This window comes from Eptatretus burgeri, chromosome 15 (assembly GCF_056783735.1).
Source record: "Eptatretus burgeri isolate ZD-2024b chromosome 15, Ebu_testis_v1, whole genome shotgun sequence".
Taxonomy (NCBI): Eukaryota; Metazoa; Chordata; class Myxini; order Myxiniformes; family Myxinidae; genus Eptatretus; species Eptatretus burgeri.
The window spans coordinates 52902134-52924606 of NC_140975.1; the positions used below are offsets into that span (position 1 = coordinate 52902134).

A 22473-nucleotide genomic window follows, 5' to 3' on the forward strand; every position below is an offset into this window, starting at 1 on the left:
ACTTTTTTTTTTAGTGATTTCCAACCCCTCCAAAAAAATTTAGAGAAAAAAATTTTTTTTTTGCATTTCTACATTTTTTCAGTGATTTCCAACCCCCCCCAAAAAAAAATTGTTCGAGAAAAAAAATTTTTGCAACTTTTTTTTCAAAATTTCGATTTCATTTTTTTGCATTTCGACATGTTTTAAGTGATTTCCACCCCCCCCCCCAAAAAAAAAATGGAGAAAAGAACTATAACTGTCAGCACTGTTGACATCATATTTAATGAATAAGATATAAGGTTCACTTGAGTGACCCAGCAGTATTGGCGGCGGAGGTTTTGCACTCTCCCGAGTGCTCTCCCCTCTAGTTTTAGTAATTGTAACACACTCATTTTAGTAATTGTAACACGCACTCATTTTAGTAATTGTAACATGCACTCATTTTAGTAATTGTAACACGCACTCATTTTAGTAATTGTAACACGCACTCATTTTAGTAATTGTAACATGCACTCATTTTAGTAATTGTAACACGCACTCATTTTAGTAATTGTAACACGCACTCATTTTAGTAATTGTAACACGCACTCATTTTAGTAATTGTAACACGCACTCATTTTAGTAATTGTAACACGCACTCATTTAATAATTGTAAGACGCACTCATTTTAGTAATTGTAACATGCACTCATTTTTGTAATTGTAACACGCACTCATTTTTGTAATTGTAACACGCACTCATTTTTAGTAATAGTAACACGCACTCATTTTAGTAATTGTAACACGCTCATTGAAATGAAAAGGTGAAAATGAATTTTCCTAAGAAAATGAAATGAAAAGGTGCACAGGTGAAAATCGCAAGTCATCTTCCCACATTCCCCCAGTGGTGGGTGGGGGAGTAGGGGGGAAGAATTTTGTTATTATTTTGTGCCCATGACCTGACCCTGGGTCCCCTGTATGTTTTTAAAAACAAAGAAAAAAAGAGCACATATGCAAATCTGGTGGTTATTAAAAAGAGCCCATATGCAAATCAGCTATTTTCAATTCTATAGTTATCAGATGTACATGTAGAGAATTGCCTTATTTTCATTCGAAGCACTCGGGTTTCAATTTCAATGCTCTCCTCCGCTCCACAAAAAGTCTGCCTACCACTGCTAAGGGCAGAATAGGGCAACTGGCTTTTGGGAGGACCCATTTAGTCCCAAATTATGAGACCAGGTGGGTACCACTTGGTCACCCTCTCCACCAACTTGGTAGGGCCCGCCCCTCCTCCCCCACATCAGCCAGTATTTCCCAAACTCACCATTTTCTTTCCCAAAGGAAAGGATAAATTAGGTTAGAGCTGGCTATCCTCCCCCTGCTGTCAGACCTCCAGCCAGCATCTACAGCCAGCCAACAACACAAAACTGCTTGCCTGCTGCCAACCATCTCTGCCAAGCTCCAAGACTAGCCTGCTGTCATTTCAAAAATAAACATTGCCGAGTCTCTGACCTTCTACATGCTGGCCCCGTGGCCAATGAATAGCTGCCAGGAACTGTTGCCCCACTCTTTCATTGACTTTGAAAACAATAATTTATTGGTTGTTGTATATCTCTTTTAGAAAATGCTCATCCTCAGCATCATGTTTATTTTTTTATTGCATTTTGAAATTCCATTTAGAAATGATAAATAAGTCCTTGGGGATGGATGCATCTGACAGGAAAGGATTCTGGTTGACAGAATAGGTACATGAACACATTCACTATGGTTTGAACGTTTTGGGTTTTGGAATAGGACAGAATTGTTTTAATATATCTCTGTCCTGTCCTGGCCCAGCTATGTTCGAGGCTCAGCAAGAGTCTGAGGTTAGGCACGTGCAGTGTTACAAAAATAACTTGGGGGTTAATGAGTTAATTATTCGGTAGTTATATCTTAATGAGTGTCAGCGTAAGTGTTTGTAAACCCCGACTAGCATTGATTAGAATGGAATATCCAGTTAGATGTCCTGTCACTCTCAGTCTCTCTCTCTCTCTCTCTCTCTCTCTCTCTCTCTCTCTCTCTCTCTCTCTCTCTCTCTCTCTACATCTCTCTACATCTCTCTACATCTCTCTACATCTCTCTACATCTCTCTACATCTCTCTACATCTCTCTACATCTCTCTACATCTCTCTACATCTCTCTACATCTCTCTACATCTCTCTACATCTCTCTACATCTCTCTACATCTCTCTACATCTCTCTACATCTCTCTACATCTCTCTACATCTCTCTACATCTCTCTACATCTCTCTACATCTCTCTACATCTCTCTACATCTCTCTACATCTCTCTACATCTCTCTACATCTCTCTACATCTCTCTACATCTCTCTACATCTCTCTACATCTCTCCCTATCTCTCCCTATCTCCAATCCGTGTGCATCTTAAATCGCCCCCATTGTCCTTTCATTGCACCTCAACATGGAGGGCACACTGGTGTTCGGTCAAGCCTTGAACATGGGTTTTACAAACGTGGCGTAGCCACATGTGCTAGCTCACAATCGAGAGCGCACGCGCAATTTGCGCAGAAGGAGGTCAGAGAGCTGCCTACATATGATGGCAACAATAGTGCCTCTCCATCCCTCGCAGCCTGGGACGCCCAGAGAGTGAAAACCCAGCCATTGAGCGCACAGCCCAGAGCACCCAGCAATCGGTCAATTACAGCCCGGGATCCCCAGAGAGTGAGCCACTCAACTGGGACCATCAAGCCACACAGCCGAGATCCCCCCCCCCAGAGAGCGAACACACAGCACACACATCTTGGGATATCGATCAGGAGAGCCGTGCACAGCAAACCTTGGACATCCTGCCAGAGTTGTGCAGCAACGGACAGCCAAGGATCAAACTGGACTGGGAAAGGAATCCGAGAACTGCCTGCATCACATTTCTCGTCACTCCAACAAAGCTACATTCACGTACCTGCGCACACTCTCGTTCTCTTTCATCCTGTGTTCCTGACTGGGTCTGACTGTGTTAAGGTTAGCATTGAGAATAACCGCAAAACTATTATCATCAGTTAAGCGCTGTTTGGTCATCTCAGTATTCTTTAATTGCATTTTCACTTCCCTGTCTACATCTCCATTATTTATTAAACCTGTGTTGCTAAATATTAAATTTATTAAATATTCACTATACGATATATATATATATATATATATATATATATATATATATATATGTATATGTATATGTATATGTATATATGTATATGTATATGTATATGTATATATATATATATATATATATATATATATGTATATATGTATATATGTATATATGTATATATACATATACATATACATATACATATATATATATATATATATATATATATATATATATATATATATATATGGTGTGCTTCCACATTGTGAAAGCATACGGACTGTGCTTCCCCATTGTCTCAGGTCACTCACCTGCATTTGATTTTTTTTTCATTTTTTTTTTCATTTCTTTATTTTCATTTCTTTATATTGTCATTTACGGATGCTTTCTGTTAGTTCTGTGATTATTTTTCCTGGTGTATCAGCTTCGATGTCCGTCGGTACACAAAATTACCATGCTTCCCCATTGTCTCGGGTGACACACCTGCGTTTTTTTTCTTTTCTTTTTCCATTTATTTTAGATTCGAATTAGATGCTCTCCTTGAATTTATATATTTTATATATATATATATATATATATATATATATATATATATATATATATATATATATATATATATATATATATATATATATATATATATATATACATATGTATAAAATCGAGTTCAAAAGGCACATGATGCCTATCAGCTCGAACCTGTCTATTACATGATCCTTTTAACAGTCGCTTTGTCTGTTTTACACTTTGAGGGAAATGTGGATGACTTATGACGTACTAGCACCACCCCTTGGGCCAAAAATATTGAGCACATTTAATACCTGTTTGTGAAAAGTTGTAGAGTATCCATCAATGGCCTGAATGTACTCAGCTTTTTGTTTATGGAAGTTTACGTTTGGACAATCTGTGTATAGAAAATGATTTATTGTGTGCTGGCTTCAGGTTTATCAACTCGCTAACAGATTACTTTGAAGATCGAGTAACTTTATTTTACTTGCTTATTTTGTTTTGTGCCTTCCATGAAACAAATCTCCGATCCGCGTTTTTGATGGCATTCAACTTCAAGCAGTTGAGGGATGGATTAATGATTGTCTTGGAAAGTTTCCTTATGTTGCTTTGATTTAACATGTGCTGAAAACGTGTCATTTATATTATCGACCTTCCACCTTGTTTTATTTTCAAGACAATATGGCACTGAACGACACTCCCCTCTTCGATGAGGCGTTACTTCGAAACCTGACCGTCGACAATGGGGTTATCAGCGAGTCAAACATGAATGGTCTACTTCTACGACCACTCTGCACTCGAGACTACGACAAAGGTGTTATTTGATGTTATTCATTGGGAAAACGCTGCTCTTTCCGGCCAATGGACGGCACACACAAAATGCTTCATTGAAAAGTTTTGCATTGTTTGTCGTTGATTTTTATTGATCTTTCCTTACAATTGAATGAATTGTAGCTGATTTGTATACATTAATCCCGTAATGAGGGAGCCTTGTGAGTGGAGGAGGCCGGTGGGCCAACCACGTGCTCCGTGGTTGCAGCAGGTTGATCGGCATCTCGGGGAGATGGAGATGGGCCAGGCATCTGCCTGGGGGATGGCCAGACGGAGGCCCCTAGAGTACCGGTGGAAAGTGGACGCAGCGACGCGCTGCTCCGGCGCATGCTCCCTTACCTGACCTGACCTGATGACAAAACCTCTTGCTTTTGGATCGTGTTGAGTTGCCTATAAATTGTATGAAGTATATATGAGTATTTGTTTGACATCAGTGCATCACCCTGAAAGCGAAACACCAGGATGGCAGTTTATGGCGATTTGGAGATTCAAATCCAGGCAAGACAGCTCAATGGCCAGTGCACTGACTGGCCAGTACTCATTGGCTCAAATGGCCAGTGATATCCTGCCATTCTCTTTAGATTCTATGAAGTAATATAAGAAAATGTCCGAAATTCATACCCAACTGAATCTTTAACAAGAGCAAAGGCTCAGGGCCGATGTTTGGACAACGCAGTTTTTTTTTTTTTTTTTTTTTTGTATACCTTGGTCGAGGCTCGTATGAGAGCTAACACACAACTCACAGCAAGGAGGCATGAGACAAGAGGGGCGGGAGTGGAAGGGACAAAACAGTGGGGAACAGACACATTAGGTGAACTGTGGAAGGGAGAGGGATGCGGATGGGATGGGGAACATGGCGAAGAGAAAATGGACATTTCAGGGACTTTCAGGAAGGAAAGCAGGAGAAATGAAGGAAGTGGGCTTGGGTGGATTATCAGGGGTAGAAAAGATCGAGGATTTGGATGGGGGAAGATAAGAGGTGGTGGTGAACAGCTGTTTTGAAAGCCTGGAGGGAAGAATGGGAAAGAATAGAGTGAGGAAGTTTATTCCAAAGGCGGGAAAAAAGAGGAATGAAAGAGTGAAGATGAGCAGTGATTCGTGATTTTGGTAGTTTTACCAGAAGGGGGTTGTTGGCGGACCTTGAGCGCCCTGTGGAAATGTTGTGGGGACAAATCGCAGAGAGAGCAGGGGGGGCAAGGCTGGAGAGGAGTCTGTAGAAGACAGAAAGACCACCGACCAACCTGCGGTAATTGAGTGAGAGGCCCAAAGACTCAGCTTCATTGCGGGAGATGCCGATGATCTTAAATGCCCTGGTTTCGACAGCGTGAAGCCGAGAAAGGTGGGAGGCAGGAGCACCAGCCCAGAGGGGAGAGCAGTACTCCATCAGGCTACGGACAAAAGCTTTGTAAGTGGTCAGGAGCTCAAGAGGGCCGAGGAAGGACTTAGCACGACGGAGGATTCCCAGTCAGCGACTGGCTTTTGAGGCGAGGTTGGAAATGTGACTTTCCCAGGAAAGGTCATGGCAGATAGTGAGACCTAGAAGCTTGAAAGAAAAGACTTCTTCCAGAGGATTGTTGAGAAAGTGGATGGGGGGGGGGTTGTAAACGGTCCTTTCGAAGAGACATAGTGAGAGTGTGAGATTTGTCTGGATTGAAAGACATGTTCCACGTGTTGGACCAGTTTGTGATTTTATCCAGATCTGCAGTGAGCGAAGAAGCTGCTGCTTGCCGGTCTGAGGGATGACAGATGGTACGGCAGAGGGTGGAGTCGTCGGCAAAGAGAAATAGAGGATTTTCCAGAGAGTCCGAGAGATCATTGATGAAAACCAGAAAAAGAACAGGGCCCAGAACGCTACCTTGAGGAACTCCAGCCTGCACAGGAAGAGGGGATGAAAGAACTCCATTTAGGGCCACACGTTGACTGCGACAGGAGAGGAAGTCTGCGAGCCATGAGTGGAGATGGCCTTGAATACCATGGGAAAAGAGTTTGGTGAGTAGGGCAGGGTGCCAGACTGTGTCAAAAGCACGTGATATGTCCAGGGATACGGCTCGGATTTCCTGTCTGGCATTGAGGACCTCCATCCATTGATGGGAGAGCAGAAGCAGCATATCCAGGGTGGAGTGACCTTGTCTGAAACCAAATTGATGATTGGAAATCAAGCCATTGGAGAAGAGGAAGGATTTCATGTCTGAGGCGATGATGGATTCCATCACCTTGCTGATGATTGGGAGAAGGCTGATTGGTCTGTAGTTATAGGGATCTGTTTTTGCACCTTTTTTATGCAGGGTAGTGATGTTAGCAGATTTCCAAGCAGATGGCAGATGACCTTGGGAAAATGAGAGGGTGAATAGAACAGAGAGAGGGTGAGCAAGAGCAGAAGAGCAGGCTTTGAGGACACGTGGGCTGATGCCGTCTGGACCGGTTGCAGAATCTGACTCGAGGTTTGAAAGCAAGCTCTCCACCTTGTCAGGAGAAAAGGATACAGAGTCCAGGGACAGTTGGGTGCGACTGGGTAAAGTGGGTAGAGATAGTGATGGGTTTAGGACACAAGATTTAGCTGCAAACACCGAGTTTAGACATTCAGCTTTATCACGTGTGGAATCAGCAGTGCGGCCATTTGAGGTAAGGGAGGGGATGGAGGGGGAACATACACCAGAAACAGATTTGATTAAACGCCACCAGGATTTTGAGGAGGGAGAGAGGTTTGAGAGTTCAGACTTGAGATGAGAAAGATGTTGTTTTCTGGCTCTCCTGAGGGTAGATACACACTTGTTCCGAGCTTTGTGGAAAGAACTGAGATTGCCCTCAGTTGGGTTTGCTTTCCATGAGGCAAAGGCAAGTTGTTTCAGGACAACTGCCTCGCCACAAGCTTCAGTAAACCAAGGGCGGGACGAAGGGTAAGACAACTGAACACGAGAGGGGATAAATCTGTGCATGAGGGAGAGCAAGTTTCTTTGAAAGAATTCCCAGGATGAGTTTATGTTTGAGAAAGTAGTGATAGGAGACCAGTCTGTAAGTTTGATGGCTGCTCGGAGACCCTGCCAGTCGGCTTGAGTGAAATGCCAGACTCGACGGCGGTGAGGTGGTTCTCTGATAACAGCCAGAGAGATGTCCACTTTGACAAGGACGTGGTCAGAAGAACCAATTGGAGCGAAGGAAGAGCAGTAGATATTGTCAGGGAAATTTGTCAAAATCAGATCCAGAAGAGATGGAGTACCATTGGTTGAGATCCGGGTCGGGAAGTTGACCGATTGAGTCAGTCCCAATGAGTCGCAGAAAGCTTTTGCTGAGGTGCCATGGCAGGTGAGAGAGGTACCCACACCGAGCCAACTGCCGTGATGACAATTGAAGTCACCACATAAGAGGAAGAGAGAGTTTGGATGAGAAGATAGAAGATGGTCCATGTTTTCGGATAGTGAGGTGTAGATGGAGTCATCACTGTTCGGTGGACGGTACAGTACACATATAAACATGAGGTGGGAGTGGAGGGGAAGCCGAAGCCAGAGGTATTCCTGGGGGTGTGGGGGAGTGAGAGCAGTGCATGGAGAGTGAGGAATAGAGTCTTTGATGAAGAGAGCAACACCTCCACCAGGACGAGGCTCAGGTCTGTCATACCGTAAGAGGGAGTAACCAGGGAGAGATACTTGGGAGTCAGACACGTCTTGGGAGAGGAAAGTTTCTGTTAGGCAGATAATGTCTGGTTTGTCAGTGGCAACCTGTATGGAAAGATCTGAAAGGTTTGAGCGAAGGCCCCGGATATTTGAGGTTCACACTTTTAATGAAGAGGAAGGGGAGGAGGCTTTGGGTGCAGGAGGTGGAGGGGAGGGGGAGGGTAGGACAAGGGACGAGGGGGCAGGTAAGGAGGGTTGCTGAAGGAGTGTGGGGTATTGCAGAACAGCGAGGGGAGGGGGCCGAATGAGGAGGTGAAAGGGCTCTGTGGTGCTGGGGGAGAGGGGGGACAAGAGACAAGGAAGAAGGCAGTGGAGGATTTGAGGAGGAGAGTGAAGAGATGGAGGAGAGAGCGCGGTGGAGGGAGGCAGGTTGGAGGATGAGAGGGGGGGAAGTGTGAGAAGGAAGATAGAGGGGGATGAAAGGTGGGAGAAAGGTGAGGGGGGGATTTTTGAGAGAGGTGAGAGGGAGGTTTGGAGGGAGAAGAGTGGGATGGTTGCTTTGAGAGTGAGAGTGAGGGGTGAGGGGGGTGAGTTGGCACTGAAGTTGGAAAAAAATAATGTTTGATGGAAAGCGAGCATCCATGGCAAACTGTGGTTTTTAAAAGTTTTAGGTCAGAGATGCGATTTAACACAATTCTTGATGGATGCAATGAAGGCGAATTCAGAGCATGGAGAGAAGAAGCGCTGTAATAGTTGGATTTTTTAGGCAAGGAATGAAGGAGAGGTCGAAATGAGAGCAGTCCGTTAAAATAGCAGAAGAGTAGTGCATTGTGAAACAGTAAAGAGTACCACATGTGTGAGAGAGGAAGATGAAGCATTATAAGATCGTTTTTGTAGTTAAAAATAATGTATGAGAGAGTTCAACAGATTAGGTCATGGAAGTGTAAAAAAAAAAAAAAAAAATCGAGGAAGAAGACGAGGAGGAGGTTAAGAGGAAGAAGAAGAAGCAGAATCGGGAGAAGGTGAGCGTGTTGTTGTTGTTGGGTGTATATATATATATATATATATATATATATATATATATATATATATATATATATATATATATATATATATATTTTTTGTTAATATTAATATATGAGAGAGTTCAACAGATTAGGTCATGGAAGTGTAAAAAAAAAAAAAAAAAAAAAAAATCGAGGAAGAAGACGAGGAGGAAGTTAAAAGGAAGAAGAAGAAGCAGAATCGGGAGAAGGTAAGCGTGTTGTTGTTGTTGTAGGGTATTTATTTATTTATTTATTTTTTTTGTTTTGTTGAGATAAGAAAGATTAGTTGGGAGAATGGGGGATGTTTGGAAAGTGGGGAGGATCAAAATTGAAGGTAATGGGGAGGATAGAAATTGAAGGTAATGGGGAGAAAAAACAACAACAAAAAAAAAAAAAAACGATCGAACACCGAGTGGAACCGGTAGGCCTAGGCCTCAAGCACAGGTAAGAACGTCGACAAAAATACTCACAAAATAGCACGATTTTTGAAACAAAACCGAACTAGCAACACACAGTAACATGTAGGTGAGAAAATTAAACAGTTAAACGGGACAAATAACAACCGGAAACTTAGCTTTGAGAACGTCAGCAGGGAGCCCCAAAGGAGACCTCTCGCTGCTCTAAAACCGGAACCGGAAGTGATTGCGTTCTCATTTTTCTGAAAAATGCATTTTCTGTCCCAACAGGTTTCATGAACACCTTGGCTCAGCTGACCGATGTTGGAGACGTGTCACCTGAAATGTTCATTGGTAAGTCCCCAGTCTTGCAATTGGTGCTCGAGGGCATTGTGTGTTAATTCATCTGTTGCATTTGGTTGCTATGTTGATGATTATGATGATCATCATCGTCTGATCGAGCAAACTCGGGTACATCTTTTGATTGCTTGCCACTTGATTTTACTTGAGTCACTACGCTGGCGGTCACAACTCCTGCCAGTGTGGTGCCCGCACCGGGAATTGAACTCAGGCCACCTGGGTGTAAACCAGGTATCTTAACTACTCGACCGTGTGGGAGCTATGATTATCGATAAAAACTAACCCTCAATGACAAGGAATTTTACATTTGTTTTCATCAATTGCATATCGTTGCAGTCACTGGCAATCATGGAATTATTTTAGTGATTGTAATAGCATGCGGTTGTGGTATAGCAGGGCTCTTCTAATTATTTGTGGTACCTTGCAAAAATTAGTCCAACCATGTTTTGAATTGAATTGGCGGCATCCTGCTGTACAGTTGTTACTGACGAAATCTAAAGATTTCCTAAGTATATTGATGACTTCGTATATTGATGAATCATCCGTTTCTGTTTGTTTGTTTGTTTGTTTGTTTGTGGGCACGATAACTCGAGAACGGAAGAAGCTACCAATGTCAAATTACACCACGTGATTCAGGAGGCTGATGGCTCGTGTTGATTAGATTTTGGTAAAAATCGGTAAAAGGTCAAGGTCACAGTGAGGTCAAACATCCAAAAAATGATAACTCGAGAATGGAAGAAGCTACCAATGTCAAATTACACCACGTGATTCAAGAGGGTGGTGGTTAGCGCTGATTAGATTTTGGTCAAAATCGGTCAAAGGTCAAGGTCACAGTGAGGTCAAACATCCAAAACATTCGATTTTTGATGATTTGGTACAGAATCATCGTAGAAACTTCTGGTTTGCGTCGCTACCTTCTCTAGAGACAGCTTTTATTAGACAAGATCAGAGGTCAAGTTGACTATTTCGTAAGTACCAGTCTATGACTGCTTGTTCGTTTGGTTGTTTGTAGGCACGATAACTCGAGAACGGAAGAAGCTACCAATGTCAAATTACACCACGTGATTCAGGAGGGTGATGGCTAGTGCTGATTAGATTTTGGTCAAAATCGGTCAAAGGTCAAGGTCACAGTGAGGTCAAACATAATTCCGTAAATTCATGTGGAAAAATGGAGTATTTTTGCTTCGCTCGACGTTACAAGTTCGTTTTAACTTCGATTTTAATTTTGTCTTCGGTTTTTGCGATCGCTTAGGACGCTTAAAACTCGGTTGTCGAAATTCTGGAACAGCGATGAATAACTGATATATAATAAGTCTTTTATCAGATTCTTCTGAAAAGTAATACACCTATTATCTGGCATATCCTGCTGGTACTGAATCACTTTTTTAAAAATAAAAACAAAAAAATGGAATTTTTATCAGAAATCTAGTTTTTGTCTGGGACTTATTATCTGCAAACCACAGTGTAAAATCGTAGACCACAATGAATTCAGAATTCAAGCTCCCCTTGGGCTTCTGACTGATTCATGCTTTTATTAGACAAGGTCAGAGGTCAAGTTGACGATTTCGTAAGTACCAGTCTATGACTGCTTGTTTGTATGTTTGTTTGTAGGCACAATAACTCGAGAACGGAAGGAGCTACCAATGTCAAATTACACCACGTGATTCAGGAGGGTGATGGCTAGTGCTGATTAGATTTTGGTCAAAATCGGTCAAAGGTCAAGGTCACAGTGAGGTCAAACATCCAAAACATTCAATTTTTGATGGTTTGGTACAGATAACTCGAACGGAAGAAGCTACCAATGTCAAATTACACCACGTGATTCAGGAGGGTGATGGCTAGCGCTGATAAGATTTTGGTCAAAATCGGTCAAAGGTCAAAATGAGGTCAAACATAATTCCGTAAATTCATGTGGAAAAATGGAGTATTTTTGCTTCGCTCGACGTTACGAGTTCGTTTTGACTTCGATTTTAATTTTGTCTTCGGTTTTTGCGATCGCTTAGGACGCTTAAAACTCGGTTGTCGAAATTCTTGTAAAAATCGGATGTTTTGGAGACGTTTTAAGATTGTATAAAAATATTTCACTCGACGCGTCACGGGTCGTCCCATGATGCAGTGCGCTCGAGCAGGCGCGTCGTTGAGTTACGTTAAGGTATAATTGTGTGGAGAAATGGAGATTTTTGCTTCGGTCGACGTTACGATTTTTGATGGTTTGATACAGAATCATCGTAGAAACTTCTGGTTTGCGTCGCTACCTTCTCGAGAGACAGCTTTTATTGGACAAGGTCAGAGGTCAAGTTTACGATTTCGTAAGTACCAGTCTATGACTGCTTGTTTGTTTGTTTGTTTGTGTGTTTGTTTGTAGGCACGATAACTCGAGAACGGAAGAAGCTACCAATGTCAAATTACACCACGTGATTCAGGAGGGTACTGGCTCGCGCTGATTAGATTTTGGTCAAAATCGGTCAAAGGTCAAGTTCACAGTGAGGTCAAACATAATTCCGTAAATTCATGTGGAGAAATGGAGTATTTTTGCTTCGCTCGACGTTACGAGTTCGTTTTAACTTCGATTTTAATTTTGTCTTCGGTTTTTGCAATCGCTTAGGACTCTTAAAACTCGGTTGTCGAAATTCTGGTAAAAATCAGATGTTTTGGAAACGTTTTAAGATTGTATAAAAAATATTTCACTCGACGCGTCACGGGTCGTCACGTGGTGCAGTGCGCTCGAGCAGACGCGTCGTTGAGTCACGTAAAGGTTTTGCGCGTGCCCGCTGAAGGTGTTTTCGACAAAGATGGTGTTTAAAAGTCATTCTTTATCCCAATAAAGGTTATCGTCGCATGCCTGACTCGCTAAGCCGTTGGATTATGTAAAGATTGTTGGTGGATGGCCGAATATTACGGTTTTGTGACTTTGATAAAATAATATTAAATAATTGCGTGGAGAAATGGAGATTTTTGCTTCGGTCGACGTTATGATTTTTGATGGTTTGGTACAGATTCATCGTAGAAACTTCTGGCTTGCGTCGCTACCTTCTCTAGAGACAGCTTTTATTAGACAAGGTCAGAGGTCAAGTTGACGATTTCGTAAGTACCAGTCTGTGACTGCTTGTTTATTTATTTTTGCTATCTATCCCCTGTGAAGTTCCTGCTTACACAGAATTGAGCAACTCAGCATGTAGAAATCCTTTGAAATTGATGATATAAGATGAGATAACTATAAAGCATCTGAAAATGCAAATCCCATCCGTGTCAGCTTTGGACTCGAACGGAACTTGACAAAAACAACAGCTAAATTTTTAAAATTAATTTGTGTTCTCCATAAATCGATGCAGGTTGTTATTATTCATCCAGTCGAATTAAAACAGTAAAAGTTTACAATTGAAAAACGCTGGACGTACTAGTTGGTAAAGCCGACATTTGGGCGAGAATCCATTCATCTTGGTCATTGCAGATGTGGTGTCTCTGTCTCACTCACTTCGACACTCACAATTGCAAAAGCATGTCTCCCACTGTGCAGGAGCCGGGCTAATAAAATAACTAACACTGATGAACTTGATTAGAAATGGCAAGGGAGCAAAAGGAAACAAACTAAAAATCTGGATCAGAGGTTCATCGTATATAGTTGAGATTTTTCACTGAATGCAAGGTAAGTGGTTTCATTATATTATTCTATCAATTACAATAAACAGTAGCAAAAAGACAAGAACACGTTTCATGCATTGTAACCTCTAAATTTATAACCCGTGATCGATAAGCTTCAATTTTGTTCGGTTGTCGTAAGCCTGTCTGCGGACCTTTAAATCTGCCGTTCTATTGCCGTATATTTAGTTATCGAGAGCAGCTTTATCTAAATACAAATAAAAGGAGGATGTCTATCCCCCCCGTCTCTCTTTTTTCATTCCCGATATCCTCTCTCCGCTGTGTGCATCATCTCCAAACTCCGTCGGCATAATTAACAGTCTTGCAATGATACTTACAGTATCTTTATTTACTTAAAACTCTTCCTTTCATTCCATTTGGCTCGGTCAAAACGAAGCTTTGCCATGGCAGATGACGCACGGCGTTTCTCTGAATGTCCCTGTAAATCCATCCATTGCAGGATTGTTGTTGTCTCAATTTATTCGGTTCATTGTGGGATCGTTCGTCTTTGGCCCGTCCAACCTGTCAAATCCCATTACCGTCCCCATCACCTGTCCTTGATGATTATATCCACTCATTGCTAAATTTAAACGGGTGCTTTATGCTTCTTTATTTTTCATCAATTCTGGTTTACAGATGCTGGTGAATAAATATACAGTATACATTGAAATGTGCTTGGAACAGGTGTATTGCAATTTATTTTCGCAGCCTGTGCCTGTTTGTCAAATGAGTGACCCTTATGTGGCACAAATGTTGGCCCAAAGTTTACCCTGAAGAGGTTTCATTGGTTTGCATAAAATGCTGGATTAATTGCAGTTGGCAAGAAAAATAAAAGTAGAACGGCACTCGGTAGAGCTGATACCTCCACCAGGCTGAACAGTTTACGTTTTGTATCCCACCGAGAGGCCGGATCCGGATCTTCACCAAAATCTAATCAGTTCGTCCTTGTCACACACCGAACCTGTCCACAAAATTGTCTGAATCCGTCAACTTTTTGAGATATCCTGTTCACAGACAGACAGCCAGACAAACAAACTGAAGGTGGATGGAGGCATCCACCTTCAGTGGCAGAGGTAATCACTTTGTGGCATCATGACTTGCCCTTTGTTTTTAACCTTCTCCCCTTCAGTTTGAATTGATCACGAATATTTGTCCTGCAGTCGTTCCTCGTGCAGTTTTTGTTGTTTGTTTGTTTCCTTTTATTACTCAAGCCCAGAAGAATCTATTTTGATTGATTGCAGACAGGTTTGAGGAAATGAAAAGGTTGGGGAACCACTACGTGGTGGTCGTAGAAAACACGCAGACTGGAAGTGTGGTGGCCACTGCGTTGTTGATACTTGAGCGGAAGTTTATTCATGCATGCACAACGGTGAGTATATGCCCTATGAGAGATTCTTAATCTTTTGGGAGAATAATATGAGTTTTGTTCATCGACGTTCCTTGTGTCATGCGATAACAACCTCGTGATTCGCTGCATAGAAACATCCGGGTGAATCCATGTGGTGATGGAAACTCATTTCCAACTCCTTCGTGTCCGTACTTTCTGTGGGTTTGGCAATGATTGTCCGTAGACTATTTTGAAGTGGATTATGAACGATCATGTGACGTGGTGTGCATTCTTTGCCCAGCGTGGTCGAGTCGAGGACGTGGTGGTGTGCAACTCAGTCCGTGGCAAGGGACTGGGTAAACTGTAAGTTTCTGATAACATGATTTGGCCGGTAAATCTGCACACACCTCATTTGGAAAGCTTACGAGAGCAAAGGGATGTACCATTCCACGAGAAATCATTGGTCCAACTGAGGAATTTCGCCGGCCCGACACCAGGTCGAGTTTTCCACTCTCTTTTTCACTCCTTTTTCAGGCTTATTTCAACACTCACCGTCCTGGCAGAAAAGCTGGGATGTTACAAAGTTACGCTTGAATGCAGACCTGCGAAGGTGCCTTTCTACGAGAGGTTTGGCTACAATGTCTCGGAGGAATTGTACATGCAGTACAGATTCGGCCATTGACGTCTATGATGGGGCTTCTCTGCCCCCTTCATCCGTCGTTTCTCTTGCCTTGAAGTCAAAGCCACAGGTTTATATTTTCAGTATCTCGATTGCTTTGAAGGAAATCTCATGAATGAGATCTTAATGGGTATTGTGGGGCAAATGAAACTATGTTCTTTCAAAGTGGTCTTCAAACCAAGGGCAAGGGGTCGGTTATTGGTTGAGATGTAAAATCCGACAACCAGATTTTACTTTGGAAGATTGCATGGTTTCTTCTTCTATTTTTTTTTCTTCTTTTTTCAAAATATTTAAGTTTGCATCAGCTTCTCCTCACTTCCCACGGTGGTTAGCGTACCTCGATCAACGTCCTGTTGACTTCATCCATCGTTCTACCCGTCGGCCGACGCAGATCGCCATTAGCCTTCACCAGCAACACTAGCTCCTAATTATATTCTTACTGACGCTGTGGAGTGGATCAGGAACACGACTTGAATAATCTTGTGGACGTCCATGGAATATTATTTCAATTCCCTTTCTAAAATGAACCTTAGGATTTTTTTTTTTTTTTTCAAATCGACCTCAAACTTGCAGGCCATGCAAATGAAAGAGATTTAATTGGTTATATAATAACAGGTTAAAGATTTTTCTCCCGGCGTTATTCGGTCTTATTAGATGTGTGTGACCTTTTCAAGTTCATAGTCTTAAAGGGATGATTCCAACATGTTGGAGACAAGACGAGGACCGATCTATTGATTGCATAGATGTATGAGGTGGATAAATTGAGAAGGTGTGTGTGTGTAAGGGAATGGACAATGCTACTACTACTACTACTACTACTACAACTATAAATCCGCATGTCCATGGGTGAGGTGACCCCCATGGGAGTTGATTTTTTTTTCACTTTGCTCCCTGGAGAAAGGTAAATTTGAGGATGGACAATACTAATACGTGGGTTCAAATTTTTCCCCCATTTCCTTTGCATACTTAACGATGGGCCCTAAAAATGTGAAATGCATTTTTTTTTTAAACTAGGAATAAACTCGTTCGCCTCATGTACAGCTGCAATGTTGAAATGAAATTATTACAATTAGCAATGTATGTTCTATGATGTAAATTTATACTTGGTAGATATATTTTATTCCTGTCTCGGTTTCCATGGACATGTCTTGTCTTTCACTGACGCATTAAATTTGATCTTGAAATCGTTTTTCTTGTACAGAACATTAACTTCTTAACACGAGTTTGTGGTCTATGAAGGTTTTGAAAACCCAATTCCAAAGCACATCCCCATTAGCAGCAGTGATGGCCGTATATTGGCGTTGAACGGCTTTCAGATTGGTTCAAAAGGTTTCACAGCAGTATGACTCACAGAACATACCTGATGAGTGGGACATGGGCCTCAGGTTGTGCCATTTTATTGGTTGACAATATCGAAGCTCTTGGTAGAGCAAGGTGACAGAGGCTATAAGGTAACGCACTGACAGTAGGGCGGTGGGATGACTCGTCAACAAAAGGGATTAATGAGGATATTATAAAAGATCACAGGAAGGGGTGCAGGTTGACCTGAGATGGTGGTGTACTGCCAACTGGAAGCCTGGGAGGGAAGGGTGGGATTAAACAGAAGAAAGGAAGGAGGTTCCGCAAATGGGAGAAGAGAGGAATGAAGGAGTGGAGAGGAGCAGTGAGCTTGGAATTTTGGGAGTTTCATATCGGCATGAATTGAGCTGTGATCTCTGTAGATCTGAGAAAAAGCAAACACCTTTTGCCTTGGATGATACTAAGCAGGTAGAGATAACCTTTTCAGAGCATAGATGACTGTTGTCAGGAACTTGCATTCTCGACATAGCAGTTTGTTTCAACCATCCTGCCAGGAAATTGGTGCAGTTGCTATTAAAAAAAAACATTTTTAGTTGGTGGGCATGAAAAATAATTTTTCCTCCGCCGACGAAGTCACTGGAGGCATTATGTTTTCAGGTTGTCCGTCTATACGTCTGTCTGTCCATCCGTGCCAATTTTCGGTTTTCTCTGCAACCGCTTATCCGATTGACAGAAAATTTTCACCATTGGTGCGACTGCTCATGTCTTCTTCTTCTTCTTTCAGCTGCTCCCGTTAGGGGTCGCCACAGCGGATCAACCATCTCCATTTCGCTCTATCCTCCACATCTTCCATTGACACTCCAACCACCCGCATGTCCGCCCTCACCGCATCCATGAACCTCTTCTTTGGCCTTCCTCTTCTCCTCCTGCCTGGTGGCTCCATCTTCAGCATCCTTCTTCCCGATAGACTCTGCTTCCCTCCTGTGCACATGTCCAAACCATCTCAATCTTACCTGTCTCACTTTGTCTCCAAACCGTCCTACCTGCGCTGTCCCTCTAATATACTCATTCCTTATCCTGTCCATCCTCGTCACTCTCAACGAGAATCACAGCATCTTTAACTCTGCCACCTCCAGCTCCGCTTCCTGTCTTTTTGTTGGCGCCACCGCCTCCAAACCATACAACATAGCTGGTCTCACTACCGCCTTCTATACTTTCCTCTTAACTCTTGCAGCTACCGTTCTGTCACAAATCACTCCTGCAACTCTTCGCCACCCACTCCATCCTGCCTGCACTCTCTTTTTCACTTCTCTCCCACACTCTCCGTTACTTTGGACAGTTGATCCCAAGTATTTAAACCAATCCACCTTCCCCACCTCAACTCCTTGCAACCGCATCATACCACCACCCTCCCTCTCATTTACGCACATGTACTCCGTCTTACTCCTACTGACTAACATTCCCCTTCTCTCCAGTGCGTACCTCCACCTCTCAAGGCTCGATTCATCCTGCTCCCTACTCTCCCTTCAGATCATGATGTCATCCGCGAACATCATAGTCCATGGAGACTCCAGTCTGATCTCGTCCGTCAACCTGTCCATCACCATTGCAAACAGGAAAGGGCTCAGAGTCGATCCTTGGTGCAATCCCACTTTTACCGCAAACCGGTCCGTCATTCCTACCGCACACCTCACCGCTGTCACACTGTCCTCATACATATCCAGCACGATCCTCACATACTTCTCCACCACTCCCGACTTCCTCATACAATGCCACAACTCCTCTCTTGGCACCCTATCATAAGCTTTCTCTAAATCCACAAACACACAATGTAACTCCTTCTGGCCTTCCCGAAACTTCTCCATCAACATTCTCAAAGCAAACATCGCATCAGTTGTGCTCTTTCCTGGCATAAACCCATATTGCTGCTCACAAATCATCACCTCTCCTCTCAACCGAGCTTCCACGACTCTTTCCCACAACTTCATGGTGTGGCTTAACAACTTTATCCCTCTGTAATTTCCACAGCTCTGCACATCACCCTTATTCTTGAAAATCGGTACCAGTACACTTAATGCTCCACTCCTCCGGCATCCTCTCACTTTCCAAGACTTGATTAAACAATCTGGTTAACAACCCCACTGCCATCTCTCCGAAGCAATTCCATGCCTCCACTGGTATACCATCTGGGCCAACCGCCTTTCCACTTTTTATCCTCTTCATAGCAGTCCTCACTTCATCCTTACTGATCCACCCCACTTCCTGATTCACTATCTCCACCTCTTCCAACCTTCTCTCTCTCATTTTCTTCATTCATCAGCTCCTCAAAGTACTCCATCCACCTTCTCAACACACTCTCCTTGCTCCTCAGCACATTCCCATTTACGTCCTTTATCACCCTAACCTGCAGCACATCCTTCCCAGCTCGGTCCCTCTGTCTTGCCAATCGGTATAAATCCTTTTCCCCTTCTTTTGTATCCAACTTCTCATACAGCTCGTCATATGCCTTTTCCTTGGCCTTAGCCACCTCTCTTTTTGCCTTTCGCCGCCACTCCTTGTACTCCTGCCTACTTTCTTCATCTCTCTGACTATCCCACTTCTTTTTCGCCAAACCCTCCTTCCTTATACTTTCCTGTACTTCCTCGTTCCACCACCAAGTCTCTTTATCTTCCTTCCTCTGTCCAGATGTCACACCAAGTACCTTCCTAGCTATCTCCCTCACCACTTCTGCTGGAGTTGCCCAATCATCCCACCCATCTTTACCACCATCCAACGCCTGTCTCGCCTCCTCCCTAAATTCCACGCAACAGTCTTCCTCCTTCAGCTTCCACCATCTGGTCCTTGGTTCAGCCCTCACTCTCTTCCTCAACCTCACCTCCAAAATCATCCAACAGACCACCAATCGATGCTGTCGAACTACACTCTCCCCTGCCACCACCTTACAGTCTCTAATCTCTTTCAGGTTGCATCTCCTGCTAAAGATGTAATCCACCTGTGTGCACTTTCCTCCACTCTTGTACGTCACCCTGTGTTCCTCCTTCTTTAAATACGTATTTACCACTGCCATTTCCATTCTTTTTGCAAACTCAACCACCATTTGCTCTTCCACATTTCTCTTGTTGAGACCGTACCTCCCCATCACCTCCTCATCCTCTTTATTCCCTTCCCCAACATGCCCATTGAAATCTGCTCCAATCACCACTCTTTCATCCTTGGATACACTCTCCACCACTTCATCGAACTCACTCCAGAAATCTTCTTTTACTCCATCTCACACCCCATATGTGGGGCATATGCACTGATGACATTCATCATCACCCCTTCAATTTCCAACTTCACACTCATCACTCGGTCAGACACTCTCCTCACCTCCAATACCCTCTTGACATAATCTTCCTTCAGGATTACCCCGACACCATTTCTCCTCCCATCCACACCATGGTAGAACAGTTTGAAACCACCTCCAATGCTCCGAGCCTTACTCCCCATCCACTTGGTCTCTTGTACACACAGTATGTCCACCTTTCTTCTCTCCATCATATCAGCTAACTCTCGCCCTTTGCCAGTCATCGTCCCAACATTCAGAGTTCCAACTCTCACCTCCACACTTCTACCCTTCCTCCGGACTTGCCTTCCCCGTCTCCTTCTCCTCCTTCGCCCAGCAGTAGCACAATTTCCACTGGTACCCTCCTGACCACCGGTACCGGTGGCGGTCATTGGTAACCCGGGACTCGACCAATCCGGTATGGAAATTCGTTTTGTTGTCCCCATAATGATTTGGCATAGGTTTTTATGCCGGATGCCCTTCCTGACGCAACCCTGGTCACCTCTTACGACACACAGGGATATGGTACACCGGGCCCAGTACACTGGTACTCATTTCGCCGACCTCGGAAGGATGGCAGACTGAGTCAACCCCCTGGTGTTATACGACTTGGTATATACACATACATATATGCAGTGTATGTATGTGTATATATACCACGTGGCCCAACGGGGCTTGAACTCAGGACCCGAGGATCCCAAGCCGCCACCCTAACCACTGAGCCAACACCAGGCTACTAGAGAGTTAAAAAAATATATATTATATCAAGTCACAGGCGAATAAAACTTTACATTATTTTATGCATTGAACAAGAAAATGAAAATCTACAAACCAATCTGTCTGGTGGAGTCTGTCAGTGTGAACTGCCGGACAGTCAGTCCTGCCACTTGTACACAAAATAGGCCGTTTTCTTGCACTAGCAAGTGGCTCAAATTTATATGGCTCAGGGCCAGAAACTCCATATTATAAATTCCTATCATCCTCCGACTCGTCCTCAGCAATATTGGAATGAAAACACTCAATTTCATCACCGCTGAAATCACTCTCTGATTCGCATCTTGCCATTGTCCACACGCTGTTTCCGAATGTTCACGAAGTTTACGGAGAACGTGACATCATAGCATCTTCGGTAAATTCCGGTCTGTTTTTCGATCACTGACAAAAGTTTTGACTTTAAAGCTAATTTTAGCATATTTTGAGTTTCAGATGTAAGAAAATATTTGCCCAACGATTATTAATGTGATTACAACTTTCGAATCACGTGAAATCATCAGCGACCCAAAACCTGCTCTTTAAAGTCTGAAAGATCGCACTGTGTGAAGAGTTGCGAAGAGGGAGCGAGGTATCGCCGGCACCTTGAATAAATTCCAAATCCCTGCAACATCAATCCAGTATTTAATGTCGGAGTACAGACCTCCGGGGTTGGGACCCTTGTCGAGTGCTTGCTTCGGCAGAACCAGTGCTCTGTATGAGTATGCTACAGTGATGATGATGAAGAATGTAATCATCCAATTTTTAATTTAACTTGTAGGTGTGTCTGTTTCTTTGACTTGTTTGCACTCCTAAACTGCTGCATGGAATGAGTTGAAATTTGGTGCTTGTATTCTGGGTCCTTTATGGGAATGTTATCCTAAGTTTGGATGGACACCGAATTATCATACCTGCAAATACATTCCTGCACCGCTGAACAGAATAACTTGAGACCTGGACGTTATTACTGAAAAATAAATCGAACTCTCAGAAATTGTACAAATCATTATCAAATAGGCCAAATCTATGGTGTAGTATAATGAAAACTATAGCCATCATAGTTGTTGGGCGATGCATGAAAACACACGTGTCTGATTGTGGGAAGAAATATGTTAACTTGGTGTGTGCATGGAACATTCTACTAAGTTGCCGCTTCCTACAGGAGCGGGTTTTTCTAGTTTAACACAAATCACTATTCTTCTTTCCTGGCTCCAACTATACCAAACTTCACGGATTGGCTGGTTAACGTTTTTGACCCGAATCTTTCATGAACTCGCTGGTCAGGCCTGACGTTTGATTGACAGGAATTTGTAATTTATTCAGGGTGCCGGCGATAACTCACGTACTCTACATGAAAGACACCTTGGTATCTTTAACCTCCACCAACATCCAGTATTGGCATCAATGCATCACCCTGCGTGTGAAACACCAGGGCGATAGTTTACATTTGGATCGAGATTCAAACCCAGGTTAAATAACAGTCGGCTATCTTGCCAACCTTTACTTTAACATCAATTACAATAACATTCATATAAAATGGACAAACACAAGGTATATGGGATTTGAAACTGTGTTCTCTCTGTCAGGAGCCAGGGGGTACAGA

The 22473-nt window shown here is 43.1% G+C and overlaps 1 protein-coding gene across 1 annotated transcript in view; it reads left to right on the plus strand.

Moving 5' to 3' along the window:
* GNPNAT1 (glucosamine-phosphate N-acetyltransferase 1) overlaps positions 1 to 16685 on the plus strand; it is a 33222-nt gene extending 16537 nt beyond the window's left edge. The window contains exons 2-6 of the mRNA XM_085855948.1: positions 4285 to 4422; positions 9783 to 9845; positions 14732 to 14859; positions 15119 to 15180; positions 15352 to 16685. Of these exons, the coding sequence (XP_085712074.1) occupies positions 4290 to 4422; positions 9783 to 9845; positions 14732 to 14859; positions 15119 to 15180; positions 15352 to 15499 (534 nt within the window). The 5' untranslated portion in view covers positions 4285 to 4289 and the 3' untranslated portion in view covers positions 15500 to 16685. The remainder of the gene's footprint in view (positions 1 to 4284; positions 4423 to 9782; positions 9846 to 14731; positions 14860 to 15118; positions 15181 to 15351) is intronic.
* Positions 16686 to 22473: the final 5788 nt, after the last annotated feature.